The sequence below is a fragment of the Sciurus carolinensis genome, chromosome 1, assembly GCF_902686445.1.
Source record: "Sciurus carolinensis chromosome 1, mSciCar1.2, whole genome shotgun sequence".
Lineage (NCBI taxonomy): Eukaryota > Metazoa > Chordata > Mammalia > Rodentia > Sciuridae > Sciurus > Sciurus carolinensis.
The window spans coordinates 9,956,688-9,970,965 of record NC_062213.1 but is presented as its reverse complement, the minus strand read 5'-3'; the positions used below and the strand labels follow the sequence as shown (position 1 = coordinate 9,970,965).

The following is a 14,278-nucleotide window of genomic DNA, read 5'->3' as shown; positions in this document are numbered from 1 at the left end:
ATTTGGATCTTACAGTCTTTGGGCTTCAGGTATGGTGAGCTTTCCATTATGATATTGCCTCACATATAGATTCCCTGGAGCTGTGACCTTAGCTGAATAGGCTCAGTGTTCATGGGTCAGGTCTTCTTTTCTCGTCTCTTCTCTTCTCTTCCCCCCGCCCCCCGCTTTCCTTCCTTTCCTTCCTTTCCTTTCCTTTCCTTTCCTTTCTCTCTCTCTCTCAGAATGGAGGATTGAACTCGGGAGTGATCTACCACTGAACTACATCCCCACCCCTGTTTATCTTTTATTTTTAAAATTTTGTTCTCATTAGTTTTACATGGCAGTAGAATGCATTTCAATACATCATACACAAATGGAGCACAACTTCTCATTCCTCTGTCTGTACATGGTGCAGAGTCACACTGGTTGTGTATCATACATGTATATAGGCTAATTGTGTCTGTCTCATTCCACCTCCTTTCCCATCCCTTCACCCACTTCCCCTCCTCTCTGCACAATCCTAGTTCCTTCATTTTTCCTATACACCCCCTTCCCCAACTCCCTTGTGGATCAACATCCACTTATTAGAGAAAACATTTCAACCTTTGGTTTTTGGAATTTGACTTATTTTGCTTAACATGATATTCTCCAGTTCCATCCATTTACCTACAAATGTCATAATTTAATTCTTTAAGACTGAGTAATATTCCCTTGTGTATATGTACCACATTTTCTTTATCCATTCATCTATTGAAGGGCACCTAGGTTCTATAGTTTAACTATCGTAATTGAGCTGCTATAAACATTGATGTGGCTGTGTCACTGTAGTATGCTGATTTTATGTCCTTTGGGTATAAACCAAGGCTTGGAATTGCTGGGTCAAATGTGGTTCCACTCTAAGTTTTGAGGAATTGCCATACTGCTTTCTGTAGTGATTGCACCAGTTTGTTATTTTATTTTATTTTATTATCATTATTATTATTTAGCTTTTTAATTTTTTACAGACTGCATTTTGATTCATTGTACACAAATGGAGTAAATGATTTTGTTTCTATGGTTGTTCCAGTTTGTTATTTTGAGACATGGTCTCCTTAAGTTTCCTAGGCTGGCCTTGAACTTGAACAACTCCTGCATCAGTCTCCTATTTGTTGGTCTTATAGGCATGTGCCATCCCGGCTCACAGGTTATTTTGATTGCCCACTTAATCTGGTTGTATGTATGTGTGTGGCAAGATTGTCCCAGGAAGTTCAAGACTATTTTACTGTTGCTCCTCAGAATTAGTTTGCACGTGGCAGGTTAATTTTAAGTCTCTGTATCCTAGAAAGCTTCCTCCTGAGCTTACCTTACAATTAAACTGATGATTTCCTAGCCTTCTTCATAAATTTATAAAAGTGTAAAGTCCAGGAATTTTAGGCTTATTGTGCTGTGGTATGTGTGGGTGTTCATATGATGGCAAAGATTGATCCAAGAGAAAAGGCAGTTGTTTTTGCTTCTCTGACATTTGATTGAAGTGCAGCCATCATGTATCACACACATATGTCTCTGTATTCATTACATCACTCCTGCAGAATGTTGTCATTATGTTTTGTGAGATTTCATTCTTGTCACATCACACAGATACTAGTTTTTTTTTTTTTTTTTTTTTTTTTTTTTTTTTTTGTTGGTAGAGTTGATTGAAACCACTAACTGGGAAACAGTTCATATGTGGTAGTTAACTCTACTAAAGAGAACATATTGCACTTTTAGTTTTGCTTAGTAGACAGAATTGGCATCTGCAGATACTTAGTGTTTTTAATTTTGTTTTTAAATGATTTATTTTAAGCCGAGGGAGAAAAATACTAGTTTTAATTTTTATGTTTTCAATATCAGTGTAATTTTTAAAAAGAAATTAACAGTATACTGAAAAGGCAGCTTAGTTTTGCTACTCTTCATAAGGGTCCTGGTTTTTTAGTATTTTTAAAACTGTAAATTTAGGGGCTGAGGAGGTAGCTTAGTTGGTGGAGTGCTTGCCTTGCAAGCTCAAGACCCTGGGTTCAATCCCCAGAACCGAAACAAAACAAAACAAAACAAACCCAAAAACTGTAAATTTAAATTTTGTAGTACTGTTGACCACCCCCTGCCACCACTTACCACAGATGACAGCAATATTCATTTTTTTAAATTAGAAATTGATATGCAAGTGTTATGCTATTTTAGTAATTCTAGATTAAGATCAACTTTGCAAGAATTATTGCAGAAAATTTGAAGGGAGAATATTGGCATTAATATTTAAAGTGTCTTAAAAGTCTGTTTTTTCATTGAAAAAACAGTAAACAAAAACTCTCTTCAATTAAATATGTTTCCAGTACATGATGGTTAGGTAAGGTTCTCACATATAAGCTAATTATATGAAATGATCAATGTGCAAGTATATATGTATATGTAACATAATCATTTACTTGCAAAAGGTATTATATAAATTTTATTGAAATTTGGTGGGTTTGTAAAGAATGAACACACACATTTCGTGATATCTGGTTACCATTGCAAAAAAAATAAGACAAATTTGACTTATGGGTTGAACAAAAGTGGTCTTTATCAACCTACGTTAGCAAATTGCAGTTTTAAAGTCATATTTTTCTTATTTCTATAAAAAAATTATTCTAGGTTTCCCATCTTAATTTTTAAATTTATATAATGACAGGTTTTAAACATGATAAAAGTTAAGCTATATTATTTTCTCAGAGTGATTCATTCTAATAATGTAATATTTCATATTTGGGAAGACCTGAAGTGCAGTACTTCTTTAGTTTTGAAAAATTTTAATAATAAAACAGGTCTTTTTTTCTTTGTTTAGTCACTGTGTAGAGGTGGGTATTTTTCAAAAAAACAATAAAATCTGTTTTCTGTTCTCTTTGGGCCAACGAAAACCAACTTTAGGCATATTATTTGTATGAAAAGCAGGTTAAATTTGAAGGAAAAATAAATTAATTTGATTTTTCTTATTTTTTAAAATCTGTTTTTAGTATCTTTTAGTGAGAACCTGGAATACTTAAAATTCTGCAGTAAGTGAAAGGACTTGAGCATCATCACTTGCTAGAGCAGAATCTGGAGTGAATGAGCATCCAGTCTTTATGGACTGGAAAACCTGAGTTTAGGGATCCACCACTTACTACTTCTTTAACTGGAGCAAGTTACTGAATATTGCAGAGCCTCTGTACCTGTGTTGAAAAAGCAAGGGCAGTAATACTACCACACATGAAGGGCTCTCAGAGGATGCAACAAGACAGCACCTGAGTTCAGCATGTTTTCTGTCACATTAGGCACTTAACACAACACTAACTTCAGTAATAGCACGTGAATGTTACTATTAAGAACGTTACTTAAGAAGGTAGAGGCAAATGGAAGAGAAATTAGTTTAAATTCTGAAACTTAAATCAATAGGGATATAAACAATATGTGCAGTAAAAAAATATTAAAGCGCTAAGTATTAAGAAATATAACTATGTAATTGCATCCTGCTAGAATTTTGAGTTTTGCTGGCATAATTAAGTGGTGAAGAGTTTGGTTGTAGCTGAAAAAATTAATACGAAGTACATAAACTTGGAGTGCAGTGCTGGTGAGAGGGAGAGCCTGTTGTAGCAAAGGAAGAGGAGAGTTTCTCGAGGGGCTGCTGGAATCTGTTGGGGGGAGGAGGTAAAAAGTGCAGAGGCTGTGGTATAGGCATGATCTGTGTGTGTCCTGGGGATGAATGGGTCTATAAAGAAGATCTGAGAAATGATGTGACGAGACCCTAGAATTCAAAGTTGGAAAAGATGTCATTTTGACCTATGAGCTTTTATCTGAATGTTCTTAAAATTATAGATTTTTAATTCCATTTAATTTTGGAATATCAAGTTTGGATTAATCAAGAGGATTTTTTTCAGTGTGTTTTTTAAAGTGTAAAACAAATTAACATACAGTGTCTAAAAGCACTGAATTTTAAAATACTAGCACAAAAATATTAGCTTACCTTGTCATTGCAGATAAAATCAGTAGGTAAATAGGTGAGGAAACACTTTTGAAAATTACAAAGCATATGTAAATTTAAAGTGCTTCCAGGAAGCTAAAAACATTAAAGAGTTTCTAGGTTACAAGAATATTGTGTTTATTTAGAATCACAGTCTACCTTAATTTTTATTTGACAAATAATCCTCCCTGACAATCATATTTTAGGTAGTTCTTACCTATTTCTAACTCTTCTGATATGTTTTAGTCATTTTTAATGAACACAGTGTTAGACATTCTTCCCCACAAATTTTTTTGGATTGTTAATCCTAACTTCCTAGATTTCTGCTAAAATTTAGTTTGTTTGTCATATTTCAATATTTCATACATTATTTTCCTGTAAAACTTAAGGAACTGTTTTGTCCAAGAGGTAATTCTGTTTCTCTAATTTTTTTTTTTATTTTTTACATTTTGCTGTGTTGGGGATTGAACCCAGGCCTTTGTGCGTCCTAGGCAATTACACCTAGATGAATCATACCCCAGCTCTGAGAGCATTCTTTTAAAAATATTCTTTATGTATGCTAGTGTAATGTATATTTACTAGCTATTACATCATATAGTAGATTTGTTAACTTATTTGATTCACTTTTTTTTTGCTAATTAAATTAATGAGGAACCGTCAGTTTCTCAATTTATATCAGAACTTTTATGGTCTTATCAACACAAACAAAAGGTCTACTTAAATATATAATTTGAGTAACTACTTGGGCAATTAAAAAATATTTTCACTTTTGATTGCTATGACATTTATTCAGATAATTACTAAGTCTTTACTCAGATCTTTTCATTAATTTTAATGGTCTTTAGGACATTTGGCAACATTCTGGCCTTGCTCAGTGGGTTATAACTTATTGACCTTCAGTTTAAGTGTGGGAGATTCAAGACCATTCCTTTTTCCTTCTCTTATCAGTTTTTGGTCAAAATCTGGCTATATCAAACTAGATGACAAATCAGAATGAATTCCTTAAATTCAAATAATGTTTGTTTTACTATTACTGTTTATTAATACATCAGTTGATATTTCTGATATGACTGCCTGTTCACCTTTCTTTTCCTCTTTCATTCAAGGATAAGGAACCACTGATAGTTTGAATGTTAATAGATGATGTTGCCTTCCAAAAATTTTTGTTTGCCCACAGGCTCTTGAAATCTGCTTAAACCTGGGAATGCCCACCTTTAAGAAATGCTTATACGTATCTACACTAAACATACAGCATTTTGCTTGAATATAACCTCAGGGGTTTTGCGATCCTTCTGGTGAATGAGTCAAGTCCTGCCTGTGTTAAATAGTGTACAGTGTGAGCCAGTATATGAGTTCACCAGTAAATAGTAATTCCCATTTTAGGTTTCTCCTTATTTTTGTGGTTTGACAACATTGGGAGTTGATACTGTAGGGAGCTGATGCAGTATTTTCATTGTATAGCTAACTTCTTTGGTTAGTGTCTGGTTCTTATTGATTATGGGTTTAGTCCAGAGTCTATAGATATTGCTACTCTCTGAACAATCTTCTTCATGTTGGAAGCACTAGTATAGTGTTAATATGATAGTATATCACATAAGGCAATAAAAATGCCTTACCAATATAAGAGTTCAGAGAAGGTAAAAGTAATTTTTATTTTTCATGATGACTTTGCTCTATTTGTAGTTAAAGCCACAGGAACATGACCATTAGGAACTTGAATTCAAAAAGGGTCAGTTAAATTTAACAAACATTATCTTAAAATCTTCTGAGTATTTGGATACGTTCTTTATTTCCATTAAACTAAAAAAAAAAAAAAAAACTAATAGGGTGAATTATTTTGCTTGAGTTTGATTAAGGTAAACTTTTTCAGGATTCAAGTGTAAAAGGCACATAAGAGCAGTGTCTGTCGTCCAGAGCAGTGGAGGCATTACCTTATTTTGTACACAAGTAAACATCACTTAAACAATGAGTGCATAAGTGATATTACAGGAAGAAAGGTATACAGTGGAAATTTTATGGTGTTTGGCAGTACCACAAGATAGGGATAAAATAACTGTAAAATTTTCACATTGAGGAATCATATATCTAGTGAAGTTACCTTCTCTTCATTTCTTCTTGTTGAACTCTTGAGAAATCTACCCATCTTTGGTTTGTTTTTAATTTTCTCATCCCTAATCATTGTTTTGACATCTTATCTCTGACACTTTAAACTCTGAAACTTCAGGCTCCTAACTTGTTAAATATTTTCCCCAATCAGTCATAGATATCTGATTCTGAGCCTGATCACTGTTCTTTTCTCTAACAGCTTTCTATGATTCAGCATTATAAAAAAAAAAAAAAAACATTTTCTAAATTCAGTAAGGAAAATTTAGGTTTGATTTGCAGTCAATTATAAATGGCGCATCAAAATAATGTTGTAGTTCAAGATGGGAAACATTTGTGAATACATTTGTTCAACAATATTTTTCTTTCACTCTGTGTTTCCAAACATTATTACTATGGACCATCTGCTTGAACAGGGAAATCATTTTATTGTATAGAACTGTATTTTAAAATGCCATTTTGTGCATTTTACATGTATTGCAAAGATTTCAATGTTATGATTTTTTTCTCAAGGTATAAAGTGATAGATAAAGTAAAACTTTAAGTGACTCCCTGCTACCTGTTAGAAAACTAGCAAGTCCAATCTGGTATCACACTATTTCCTATTATTCATCTTACTATTAATCATGTAATCTAGTGAAAGGAAATATCACTATTTCAGTTAAGTGCCCCTCCAATCCCCAAGCATGGCCCTTGAGGACAGATCCCACCTCCGACTTGACTTTGAATCCTCATTGGCTACTCTCTACCCCAGAGTTACATACATGACAGTTTAAATTAAATGAACACTGAATAAATGAATTATGCTGTACTCTTCACTTTAAATTGTATTTAAGTCTCAAAACTGAAAGTCCCCCACTAGGTCCAACATGGATAATGTCTCCCAAGAACCTTCTCTTGACTCCCTGATTTCTCTGAATTATTAAAGAGTCTATGTAAACTTTTTATATACACTTAAACTGTTTATATTGTGTGCGATATCATCACTCAGATGTAAGCTGTTTCCCATTTCTCCTATTGGCATAGAACATAAACTTCTACCTGTCAGTCTTGCCTTTGAATAATGGCTGTATCATGTGTAATCTTAGACTAGTCTTCATCTATTGAATGGGGACTGTGTTATCTTGTTATCTTTGATGATCACCACGATCAAATGAGATAATGCATATAAAGAGCAGTTGACGTGCAGTAAGTAACAATTGTAGAGCCCTGACATACACATGACAATAAATGCTTTGTTTTTCATTCATCTGACTTTAAGCTAATAAACTCCTTGATGGTAGAAGTTAATTGTTTCTTTTTGTATCTACCAACAGTGCCTAGCAAGTACCTTAGTCTTATTAGCTGTTCAAGTATATATTGCATGAATGAACAGAAATTTGGACATTCTTTATCATGGCAATATTTCTGATACCTTTTTTTATTAATTTAAAAAATTTGTTCTGATTGGTTATGCATGACACTAGAATGCATTTTGACACATTGTACACAAATGGAGCATAACTTGTCATTCCTCTGGCTATACATGGTGCTGAGTCACACCAGTATAATCATACATATATATGGAGTAATGTCTATCTCATTTTGCTGTCCTTTCCATCCCCACTTCCCCATCCCTGCCCTCACTTCCCTCTGCATAATCCAAAGTTTCTTCATTCCCTTCCCCACCACTATGGATCAGCATCCCCTTATCAGAGAAAACATTCAGTCTTTGGGTTTTTTGGGATTGACTTATTTCACTTAGCATGATATTCTCTAGTTCCATCCATTTGCCTGCAAATGCCATTATTCTTTAAGACTGAGTAATATTCCATTGTGTATATGTACCACATTTTCTTTATCCATCTGTTGAGGGGCATCTAGATTGGTTCCATAATTTAGCTATTGTGAATCGAGCTGCTATAAACATCAGTATGGCTGTGTCACTGTAGTATGCTTTTAAGTCATTTGGGTGGGATAGCTGGGTCAGATGGTGGTTCCATTCCAAGTTTTCTGATACCTTTATTTGAGATTCAAAATTTCATTAGTAGATCTTTTAAAAGTTAAAATTATATCAATCCTAGGTATCACATTGCTTATTTAACTCTTGACCCTTTCTCAAGTATGCACTTCAGTTTGTAGATAATTACAGAGTTTGACATGCTGTGACTTCTGAAGAGGCTCTTAAAATACAGTTTGTAAACTGGTGGTTGCATCAGGCATCCTCTCAGCCAGCAGAATTGGAAATATTTTAGGAAAACCATAAGTTACTTAAGAATGCAGTCTAGTTTTACATTATTTAAACTAGTTTAGATTCTGATTTTTTGCCGAATTGAATCATTTTATAAAAATAGAGATGTTTAAATCTGTTATTGTGGACTTTCCTCACTTTGAGAAATTTTTCACATATGTAGAGCTGTATCCACTTAGAATTTGAAGGGACTTAGACAAAAAAAAATCCCTTACTATTTATTCAGAAGTTAAAAGATGATGATAAATTAAGCATGTAAAATCAGAGGCTCTTACCTTTTGAGAGAAATTTTATCAGTTTTTGTAATTGATAGAAAATCTCTTCGTAGTACTTTACTGGTTGTTGAATGTTGAAAATAAAGGATAGCCAACCTTGTTCTAGGGTTCCCTTGATGTTGTTGATAATTTTTGTATTTTAAAAACCAGAATAGCAAAAACACAAAATCAGAGCAGCTCTGGAAAAGACAAGCACCATAACCTAGGTTCTGTATGCAGGGTGGGCTTGGGCTTGTTCTCCTCAGCAAGTATGTTTATCTGGATTTTTTGTGTGTGTTTGTTATACTTTTCTGTAATGAAGTGTTCCTTAACTCACATCTACTTTCCAAAAAAAAAAAAAAGACTATAAGATCTAGCTTAAGATTATAATTGAGTCAGTAACTTTCATAGTTGTGAAGAAACATGCAGATTGTCTTTCTGTAACATCACTTCTTATTCCTGCTGAATACTCCCCGAGTGGCTGTTGTGTGTCCTGTCACTGTGCCAGGTTCTGGGAGTACAAAGATGAAGATGACTTACTTATCCCTGGGCTGGAGGAGCATTCTGGAATCATATTCCTTGGCTGTATACTGTCTTCAAAAATGTTAGTATTCAGTGGTACCTAAATTTGGTGAAATGAATGCTTTGTCTCCATCCTCTTGGTAGCACCAAGAAGTCTTTCAGTAATGAAAGCAGTTTAACTTTTAAACCCAGTATATTCCTAGCTTTTTTGACTCTAGGATCTTTTTTTGGTGTCATATATCTCAGTGTCTCAAGGGATGTAAATGCTCTGTAGCACCCAGTTTGAGAATCTATACAGAGATGGTAATCATATGATGAACATTATGAGAGCAACAAGGGTGGGAGATCTTTACAGCAGTGGTTGCACACTAAAACAAGTGGCTGCACACTAAAACAATTCTGGACAGTAAGGATACAGAGGAAGGGAAGGCCAGATAGAGCTGGGCAGAAAGAACAGAATGCACAAAAGCACAGGTGCTTGATGGAGCATGGTACCTTCAAGCAGTTTGCAAGTAGCTCAGTATCATGAGACAAACATGGGGTTAGCTGCCAAAGAAGTAAGAAAGTATGTGGAAGTTGTGTATAAGAAGGTGTATCTCTGTATTCAGAGAAAGATTCATAAGAGACCTTTAATGACATGATGGATCTATAAAACAAGTAGTAATTTCCAAAGTTATGTAAGGTCTTTGGGACTCTCTATTTAGAGCCAATTTTCAACAGGGGAAAAAGGCTCTACATTGATCAAAATCTAGCAAACATGTAGCATAAACTCTTATGGCTGAATTGTCTCCCATGTGCTGCTGTTGAGTTCTTAATGTATTTAATCATACTTTTATAAGAATTTTGAGTCATCTTTGAATGTTTTAATACAGTACATTAGAAATAGGCAATTTTCCTTATAAAAAGTTCCAAGTGAACTGATTTTTATTTTGGAATTAATCATTGAAGAATCTGCACATGTGAAGACAGAACAATGATATATTATTTTTATATTTTTAAATTTAAGGTTTTATTGAGCTTTTCCTAACCATTATAGCTTTTCATTGTAAAATACTGGAAAGTATAGAAAAATAAATCGGTCATATAGAGACAGATGTACATGTTGGCATATTTGTATTTTTTTAAACATAGTTTGCATATTTTTAATTCTAAACTTAGTGCTTACTTGTGTTTGTTTTTCATTTTTTCCACTTTTTAAATTACTTGTAAGCATCACATTTAAGGACTAATATTTCCTTTAGCAAATATGCCATAGTTCATGGAACTATAGATAGGCTTCAGTTTTTTCAGCCATATTTTTAGATGGTTTCTATTTTCCTAGTTATTACAAAATAATGCTTTGTGTTTATGCTTTCAGAATTAGAATTACTGAGTCAAAAGAGGAGGAATATGTTTAAATCTCTTGATGCATTGACATTACTTCCCAAAACAGTGCAGTAATTTGAATTTTTATTAGGAGTGTATCGAAGGGTTTATTTCTTCAGTTCTTGAGAGTGATCATTAATAAAAGATAGTAATAATAAAGCAAACTATGGATTTGATAGTTTAAAATGTGAACATATGTATTGTTTTGCTCATGCTTTTAATGGTAAGCAGTAGTTCAGTGGAATCTTTCTGTATAATACCCTGTATAAACAAATGTAAGGATTTTCTCTTGATTTGAAACTTTTTTGTTTTTGAGGTACCCATCACGAATTGAAAAAATCGACTATGAAGAGGGCAAGATGTTAGTCCATTTTGAGCGTTGGAGTCATCGTTATGACGAATGGATTTACTGGGATAGCAATAGATTGCGACCTCTTGAGAGACCTGCATTAAGAAAAGAAGGGCTAAAAGAAGAGGAAGATTTCTTTGTAAGTAGCATGCTTATTTTGTTTGCTAATTTTGCTAAATATGTAATGATATATTTTAAAAGCATTCTGTTAAATTCAACAAAAGTCTGTTTTTGTTAAGGAAATGCTTATTTATTATACATGGAATTGATATTAAAAGTTGTTTAAAATAGGATTTTAAAACTGGAGAAGAAGTTCTGGCTCGTTGGACAGACTGTCGCTATTACCCTGCCAAGATTGAAGCAATTAACAAAGAAGGTATGTAGTCAAAATGATCTGAGAATTAAAATAGGATTGATAGTAAAATTTAACTATATTTTTTATTTTAATTAATATATGTAGTTGTTATATATAGCTTTTATTTTTCTGTGTTTTATATTTTATTGAATTCATTTTCTGCTAGTGTTCTATTTTGGGAGCATTTAATATGTTATATATTGTATAAAATAAGGTGGCACAAATTACTAAATAAAATTAAAATTTTTCAACTTCAAGTTTTCAGCTTTATATTATATGTATTTATATCTGTTCTGTTTCCTATATGTGACTGGGTAAGGAGAAGTTTAAAATAAAGGGAAATTCAAATCAGTTCAATTTGTGAGTGAAATACATGCAGTATTTTTTGAGGAAAGGTTATGGAACTTGAGGATTTTCTTTATTGTACATTTCTCCTGTACCCTTCCAGTAGTATCTCTAGATAATTGAGTTTATTTTCCTAATAGCCTGTGCGGACATTTTTTTAGACTACATCACACCGAGCAAAAGTTACCAAAGTAATCGAAAATGTTGAAAATAACACAGAAATTAGTCCGGCATGGAGGTGCATTCCTGTAGTCCTACCTCCATGGGAGACTGAGGCAGGAGAATCACTTGAGCCCTGGAATCTGGGGACCAGACTGCACAACATGGCAAGACACTGTCTCAATAAAACAAAACAGAAAAATATCTGGCCTGGGGGTATAACTCAGTGGTACAGTGATTGCCTAGGATGTGCCAGGCCCTGGGTTAATTCTCCAGCATGGCAGAAGAACCAACCAACCAAACAAACCAGGTGTCATAGTGTGGCATAAGGTTGGGAAACTTTTTGGACAGATATGAACTTAAAATCTAGACTTTGTAGATTGATTCATCTGTAAAAGCATGAAAAGTAATGCTTAAATTATCACTGAAAATATACTTAAATATTTTATTTTTAAAAGTTCTCATACAAAGTCTCATTTAAAACAGTTGTGAAATGCTTAAAAATATATGTTTCAAGTCAGCTATATATTAGTTTTCTATTATAATTTCTTATATTTGCCAACTTATTTGTTTTTTACTAAAAAAAAATTGAGTGACAGTTTGTTGGCAAGAAGGATCTTTGATGTAAGTAAGGGGAAACAAACTGTTTCGAAAGACACATCAGTTAGCTGAAGAAGGGATTAAAGGTCTTTTTTGGCATAAGAAATAATACATGGAGAAGATATAAGAGAGACTTGTTATCTTAAGGAACTTCAAGTTGTTTGAATAAAGAATTCTTCTATTAGGAGTGGAATAGTAGGGAAAGTGGTTGGCAAGAGAGGAGCAAGGGTCAGTATATGAGGTATCTTATGATATTGCTAAAGAATTCAAATTTTATGTATGGGCAGTGAAGCATGCAATAATTGTAAGCTTCCTGTTTATTGTTTTAATGAGTTGAAACCATGGCTGTATCTGGTTTTATGAACAGTGTTACCCTACTGCAGGAAGAGTTGAGAGACAACTATCACTGATTTTGCAGATTATTTTTCCTTTTCTAGTAAGGCCTATATCTCCCCCATGCACTTACCCTTTATATAGCTGTGTCATGAAGCTCACAGGACCCAGGCTTGTTCACAGTGAACCTCATACAGAATAGGGAGTCAGTAACAGTTTTTGGAAGGAAAAAAAAGTGATGAACCTGTTCTTTTGGATAAAAGGATCCACCCAAAACAAAACAAAGCCAAATTTTAAAAATGTTCTTTAATGTTCCTTTTAGTGTGAAAAGCTTTGGGACTTTTCTTTCATGGTTTAAATTCTCTGAATGAATTGAATGAATACATTTGAAATTGTGCACACAGGTAAACGTGTATCACACTCAAAATCAAGCCACCTTCTTTCTTTATCCTATCCCATTTATCCACAGGCATGTAATAGAGAAAATTAAACTTAGGTTAGTGGAATAGTGATGATAACGGTAGGTACAGTGTTTGCTGCCATTTTAGTTCCAGTGAATCTTTAGTGAACTATTGGCAGCTTTCATTTGTTTTTGAAAATATCTACTAGAATATTTCTTTATGTCCTGCATGGTAGATGAACTTGCCCCCCCCCCAAAAAAAAAAGTACACAAGAAGCACTGGAAGTCTTCAATTCAGTGTAAAAGCAAAACAAATTAGCAAATGTGAACATTTAGGTGTTTGTGATACAGCATATAGAGGCAAAGAGTAGAGGCCAGTCAGTGTGACTGGAGGAGTCAAGGAAGTTTTCATCTTGGGGATGGCCCTTGAAGAGTGGGTTGGAGTTAAATAGGCTTAAGGAAGATGAAAACATCGGAGTGGAGGAAAAGGTATGAGCACCAACTGGAGGGCCTCGCCAGCAGCCTGGGCTCCTCTGGAATGCCATTTTGAGAAAGGAAGAGGAGGGAGAGTTGCAGGAAAAACAGTTGCCAGGTATACCTTCAGTTTGACATTCTCGGACATTTTCTGTTGTCTTTATATCATTGCTCATCATCTGGTCAGTTGTTTTCTTAACTTGAGTTTGGACCTTTGTAATATTTAGCATTATGACAATTGTAGAAAGATATGAATTCAAATGGTCTTATTGAGATGATCAAAAAAAAAAATCTTTGCACATCTATGCCATTGGCTTTGGTGTCAACTCCAAAGCCATTAATAATAATCATCACATTACTTATTTATACTTCATTTGTAAAGAACAGGTATCTGACACCCTGCTCTCACTTGGAAAATTGTAGAAAAACATTTATCTAGGAAGCTTTTGGATTTCCATAAGTATAAAATTCCTGTATTTTTTTTCTAGTATTCTTGGCTTCTCTAGACTTCAAAGTGTGGGGTCTGTAACCAAAAACTAATTATGCTTCACAGTCTTTCTGCAAGTGAATATGCAACAGAATCTTGAATCCTAAAATAGAATGAGTTAGTAGGAAGGACATGGATGGAGAGACAAAATGAGGGATGTTTAGCCGTGCTGCTGCTGAACTAACCAGCAGCTGATGCAGCATTCCCCCTTCCTGGAATTCAGGGTCTTGCTCTGTATAAGTAGACAATCATCTAGATGATTTGAAAAATGATTTTCTGGCTTAAATGTCTGAAAATATGTAAATCTTTTTTTGCCAATCTGATACTGTTGCCAC

General features: G+C 33.9%; 1 protein-coding gene across 5 annotated transcripts in view; it reads left to right on the top strand.

The window, feature by feature from the left end:
• Positions 1-14,278, top strand: part of Phf20l1 (PHD finger protein 20 like 1) — a 72,237-nt gene that overhangs the window by 7,942 nt on the left and 50,017 nt on the right. For all 5 annotated transcript variants that reach the window (XM_047526607.1, XM_047526598.1, XM_047526621.1 and 2 more), the window contains exons 3-4: positions 10,758-10,929; positions 11,082-11,166. In XM_047526607.1, the coding sequence (XP_047382563.1) occupies positions 10,758-10,929; positions 11,082-11,166 (257 nt within the window). The remainder of the gene's footprint in view (positions 1-10,757; positions 10,930-11,081; positions 11,167-14,278) is intronic.